At 42.8% G+C, this 6625-nt stretch overlaps 1 protein-coding gene across 1 annotated transcript; it reads left to right on the top strand.

Annotated features, from left to right (window-relative positions):
* The first annotated feature begins 2738 nt into the window (after positions 1-2738).
* Positions 2739-4202, top strand: LOC127314205 (uncharacterized). The gene has a single exon (XM_051344661.2). The coding sequence runs from the start codon at positions 3057-3059 to the stop codon at positions 4011-4013; it is 957 nt and encodes a 318-aa protein (XP_051200621.1). The 5' UTR covers positions 2739-3056; the 3' UTR covers positions 4014-4202.
* Positions 4203-6625: the final 2423 nt, after the last annotated feature.

Genomic DNA, 6625 nt, shown 5'->3' on the forward strand with positions numbered 1-6625 from the left:
CTATGACATGATGTTTGAATATCAAATATGCTACCTTGAACAAACAAGATCACCCAAATTGTCTCTAGATGAAATTGTATCACATGCATCCACTTAATCCCTAGTGAGGTTACAGACGTAAGGTAAAAAACCATAGTAGATAATGAATTTTGTTTCATTATTCAATCACCACCATCATGTTACTCCATCTAATACACACTTTTCTCCACACATATTCTCTCATACAAGTTGGATAAAAACAAGTACTAAAATAAAGGGATACATAATATGCATCTACTCATACATCTCACACCTATAGAATTCCAATCTCAAATATAAACTCATCGAATAGAGATCCACCACAAGGAAATTACATGGATGACAATAATCTTGTTGGGCAGCTCATATGGTACTAAATCATTGATGGAGGAAATGAGAGATAGATCAAGCTACACCCACAAATCCATAGTCCACATGTGGACTACTCCCTCTTCATCATGGTGGTGCTGATGTAGATCTTGGAAATGGTTGAGGTCCCATCGGCGGCTCTGACAGAGCTTCCCCTCGGTTGTGACTCTATTTCGGTGTTTCTATGTTATGCTCCACCTCCTTTCCATGATGCGTTGAGGGACCTTTATTTAGAAGTTTTTAGGTCAATACCATCAGGTAGGTCTTTGGATGGACGGTCGTGGACACTCGAGGAGGGAAAGAGTGTTGGTGGAACGTCCAGGGGCGGTGGTTGCGCGCCCCAGGCTTTTTCAGCCTTTAGTCCTCCGCTCGTGAGATTCCAGGACTCTAGAATGTTCGTCTCCACGGAATATTAATCCTCGAAAAACCCCACATCCATTTGACTCCATATAAGTCTCTAAAAATAAAAAATACACAAAATAGGGATTTCATATTCTGCAGAGTTATAACCAAAATAAATGAGATCATTGGAAAATTCCCAAAAATATTATAAATATAGATATAACATTATATAAGATGCAAATATGCGGAAATATTTAGCAATAAACTACAAAGTTTATGTATGCGTTTTACATGCATCAGTAGGCATGTAGTGTACTAGTGACACACTCTTCCTTATCCCACCATGGACCCCTAGACCTAATTTTACTCTTTAATCCTTTTGTCTCTCCATTAAGATTAATCTTGGTCATTTGTCTAAGACTCTCTCCTATAAAAGGCCCCCATGAGGGGGAGTGATGTTTTAGCTCTTGGGATACGCTCCCTTTATTTTGAAATGCATCTTTGATATATTTCGAAATTTTAAAAAATTGCAAACGAAAATTCACTTATACATCTTCAATGGTACATGCGCACAAAGTCTTTCCATGAAAAATCGACTTGCCGTTTGGGACGTGTAAAAAAGAAAAACTTGGTGCTAAAAATAAGGCTTTTTGCGAGACATGTTTTGTCTTTTTATATCGAAAATAAAAAAATCGGATTTTCACGAAACAGTACGAACAAACATAGATTTTTGAGAAATACGTGCCAAAATGTTTTTTGGTATTTTTTACAATTATAAATATGTTTTTTTGGATGGATGGAGCATATGCACCGGGAACCGAATTGAATTTCCCCACATGGGCATGTCTCTATTTACTCTCACCTGAATCAAACTCAAGGGGAGAGGCACACACCCACTCGGGGTCCTTGTAAGGCTTGCATCTGGGCATCAACATCCGAGGGAGCATGTAAGACACAAAAGTGGTGCATCGAGGTGGCATTCTAAGATTATAGCCACTAGTTGAGCTCTTCTATCATTGAGGGATATTTAAAGTGACCATGTTTTGTACCACTCATCAAACGATTCCTTTGTTGCCTCTCAAAATATAAGAGTAAGTCCCGCTTCAGTGGACTACGAAACATATTTTTAGAAAATATCGACGGGTCAACTTTGCCATCGTACGGCGACCTTCGTTTAAGACCCCATACACACCCCAACTAACTTTTCATTACAAACTTCTAACATAGGGACACGCCTGCTCTCTTTGTTGACTCAACACTAGCAACATGTTATATGTTGGGGGCCTGTAGCTTGATGCTTGGAATGGCAGATAAGTGGTAAGGAGATTGAGGTTATTACAAAAGAGCTTTGATAAAAAAAAAGGTAATATGCAAATTTAGTGGAGAATCATGGAAGATGAACATATGTATCTTTTCCCCTAATAGAGCTCGCGGTGTGATTTTTTTAATGTTACAATCGCGAATATAACCCTAATAAAAAACAGTTACATCGAGTTTGTTTCGGACCTAAACACAAAGATTCAATAACATGATAAATAGATTTGTAAAATGCGATTATATATGAGTCTTGATGGAAAAGGGCAAGAAGAACAGAATGTGGAAGAGATTTTTTTTTCCGAAAAGAAGGATAGGTGACCAAGAAGGGAAGGCAGGGAGAGAGAACACAAGGGTAATGTGAGGGGTCTGCCTAGGGATGTGTGAAAGCTGCAGGCGTTCACGAGGGGTGGCACAGCTCTACATCACTCCCGCATATGCATGCGTTCTACTGCTCCCCTTTCTTCTTCCTCCTGCTATCTATAGCTCGCTCATCATCATTATTCTATTGCTCTCGTCGATCACCATTGCCAGATTTAGTAACCCCTCCGTATCCATCATGAGGTTGACCCCACCTCCCAAGTTACTCCTACAACTTACTCCTCCTTCACATAGTACTACGATGATCCCATCAGCAATAAATTCTTCTCCCCTTCCTTCGGACAAGCCGTACAGGGCAGAGTCATCATCTATCTTCTTCTTTTTTACCTAGGCAGCTTACGCTTACCTCACACCACCATCATCTTCCTTCTACCACCTCTAGCTACATTTAATCGGTCGAGGTAGCCTTCTCCTCCATTCCCCTATAAAGCCCTCCGTTATGTGACCACTCATGGGCTCTCTCTCTCTCTCTCTCTCTCTCTCTCTCTCTCTCGTCTAGCTGCTACTAGCTCATAGGGACACACTTCGGAGTCTGGAAGCTGGAGGAGCAAGCTCAGTTCATCGTCGGTTGATCTCCGTCTACCTAGCTCTACTTACTACATCTAGCTCGCTCGCTTGCTTGGTTGCTGGGCATGGACAACATGACCCACAACTCGAGCAGCAGCAACTCCTGGGACTTGGACATGAGCCTCGGCAGCCACCACCACCCTCTCCTCTTCGACCACCCCACCACGACTCCACCGCCGCCGCCACCGCCGCCATTATCCTTCCACCTCCACCCACCTCTTCCATCACAGCAGCAGCAGCACCACCACCAGCTAGCCTTAGATCATTCCCCTCCCCCCTCCCTCTTCCCTCCTCACCACCTCCACCATCTTGACTTGGCCGTCGACCTCCACCGACATGGCCATGAATACCACCAGCATCAGAACCAGCAGAGAGATCAGCAGCACGACGAGATGCAACAAAGGCCGCCGCCGCCGACGGATCAGGAGGGTTCGCAGTCGCAGCTTCATCAGCAGCACCAGGACGCCGTGGACGAGGCGGAGGAGGAGCTGGGCGCGATGAAGGAGATGATGTACCGGATCGCCGCCATGCAGCCGGTGGACATCGATCCGGCTACAATCAAGAAGCCACGCCGCCGCAACGTGCGCATCAGCGAGGACCCGCAGAGCGTCGCCGCGCGCCACCGCCGCGAGCGGATCAGCGAGCGCATCCGGATCCTGCAGCGCCTTGTCCCAGGGGGCACCAAGATGGATACGGCTTCCATGCTCGACGAGGCCATCAGATACATCAAGTTCCTCAAGCGCCAGGTCCAGGACCTCCAACACCAGCCTGCACCGCCGCATCAGCAGCACTATCCCGGCGGGGGCAGCAGCGGCGGCGCTGGGCCTAGTAGTACGGTGGCCATGGCGGGACGGCCGGCCTTCCTGCCACTGGGTGCCGGATCCCTGATCGACTGGGCGGGGCTGACCAGGCAGGTGGATATCCACGGGCCGACGTCATCGTCGTCCTCGTCCTCGATGGGCGGCGCACTAGGTTTTGGGTTCAGCGGCGGCGGCGGTCAAAGCAGCCATGGAATGCACTGAGAAGGTTAGGTGATGGGTGGATTTAACTAGGGATGGATGCATGGATATGATGACTAGAGAGAGGTAATTTTGATTTAATTTCTTCCTAATTCTTCTTCCTCTTCTTGCGAGTTTGTGTACTGGATGTTTTCTATGATGAAATTAAGTTCAATTTTATGAGTAATAAGATTACCTAGGGTTTGTGCCAAAGTTAGCTTTGTTTGCCTTGTGATCGATCTATCTTGATGTCTAATTTTGTATTTCGACTTGTCTCTGAGTTTTCATTTGTCAAGAAGGCAGAATTTAGTATAGTTTTGTCTGTTTTGAAGATCATGCATACTGCTACACATACACAGTAGTCCCGTGTATATAAAATTATAGATATCTGCATCATGTTCAGTAGCTTGGTGGATGCAAAGCTTGCATGTTGACTACTACTCCGGTAGCTAGCTAGATGCTGGTTCTGCTTCATGGGAGAGGCGGGAGAGAGATACTACAGCACTCACATGCATTTATTGGTTAGTTACATGCCTGCGGGTTTGTCATGCTGAGATCATATCTCTTAACAATCTCTCCCTCTCCCTCTCCTTCTCCCTGAGAAATTTTTGGTCTGTGTTTTTCCCTACCTCGCCGGCCTGATGAGATAATACGTAGTCCATAGGGGGGTAGATGGAATTATTGGTGCAAGGTATTCAGTGCCATTGTCAGTCATGAGTGAGTGGTGAGGTGCTGAATTCTATGCATCAGGAAAACCAGTAAAGAAAGGAGGCTGGCTATCCTTGGAGAGTTCCCAGAGATGCAAACCAACAACCATTGAAAAGCTAGATGTACCTTCCTTCTCTGACGACGACGATCACCTCTCTATCTATCTAACCACATATAGAGCGTAGCTAGCCTATGTTATCTTACGCCCTCTCTGCGGTATACTTGTCTTCTTGCATCCAAAATAAATATGAAAACCTAGCACACACGTCGAGTTCATGCATGTCTGTGTATGGTTTTTCTTGTGGCGGCCGGTCGCAAAATGTTCTGCTGCAAGCATGTTGTATATATACACCTATATGATCCTGCGTGTTTGTGAAGAAATACAGCCGACAGTTCTTTTTTCAGAATTGTTACTTCAGTTTGTCTTCCATACTTGCACCAGCGGTATTTTATGTCAATTGACACTAACCAGCGTTGATTACCTACTCATCCATTCTCTGTCTCAACGTCAGCACACACGAGGTATTTTGGAAAACAGATAATTTAGTATTATCTCACAGAGTACATAGAAAGAATGTTGTACCATACTTGTATTAGAAAGATCTTGGTACTGCTTGGACAATCAAAACATGTAGTGTAAGTAGCTGGTATGCTTCTCTAATTTAGGTCACAGCAAACTTTCTGTGAGCACGGTACAGTTTATATCTGCCATTCTTCTTGATGGTCCAGTTAAACATCTCTAGAGTCCATTTACATTCGCTCATCCTTATTACTGTATTATTTCCTTTCTTTCAAGTTTATGTATTATTTCCTTTCTGTGAGCACGGTACAGTTTATATCTGCCATTCTTTCTGTATCCGTCAATGTCACTCCATTAGATAGTATGTTATATTAATTTGTTTGAACTAACAAAAGAATAGCTAGACAAAATAGTCAGTTGTTTGATTAGTTTGATAAAAAAAACATATTTGGCTAAATTGTGCATCTGCCTTGTGTGGCGTATTCAAGGTCATGAATGTTATGTTATTTTTTGCTCTAACAGTAATAAAAGAAAATTGTTCAGACTAGATTGATTATTTGGTGCCTTATCATATTTGGTTAATTTGTGCATCTGTGTTGTATGATGTGTTTTTCCATTTTGTTTTTCAGACTCTTGTATTTTTTGTGTGGATGTGCATACTTATCTGCTGGAATATTTAACCGAATATTCTATAGCATGTCCAAGTGAACACTATGTATTATGATATACTCATATACCCATGAATGTTTCCCAAGAAGGACCAAAAGACAAAACTGTTGTGGTAAAAATGTAATAATGATCACCAAGAGATACATGCATGGACCACACAATTTGATTCAACTGTATGCGACATCTCGAAAACTTATTTTTATTGACTAATAGAACACGAAAATACAAGTAACTTTTCTAATGGTGCGACATGAACTATGCTTTAAATATATTATTTTGACCATGTGTGGCTATATATATGTAGAGCATATAAGCGCATAATGTAACACCATGAAGAAAAAGATGTCCAAAATATATGTAGTACCTATGAACATCCATCATGTGCAGAAACAAAAAAAAACGGTGGAAATTTTAATAACATTCCAGAACGGTGCATTGCGGCACAAAAGTGATCCCATGGTATGTTCTCCGGTCATCAGTTTTGCATTACATTATTAAATGATCGATGTCATCTCCCATAATGGCACACCCTATGAGATGTCAATATACATGGCACATGGAATCTGTATATATCCTTTGCCTAGATGGTGCAAAATTTGGGAAGGATTTCATACATAACATTTTCTGCTTTGTCAAATAAAACACAAACTATAACAAATATGTACATATATGCTGATATGATAAAGGACAAGAATTAAAAGGTTTCCTAGCTTCGATTCCATGTCGTGTCCCCAGTGCG

The sequence above is a fragment of the Lolium perenne genome, chromosome 7 (genome assembly GCF_019359855.2).
Source record: "Lolium perenne isolate Kyuss_39 chromosome 7, Kyuss_2.0, whole genome shotgun sequence".
Classification (NCBI taxonomy): domain Eukaryota; kingdom Viridiplantae; phylum Streptophyta; class Magnoliopsida; order Poales; family Poaceae; genus Lolium; species Lolium perenne.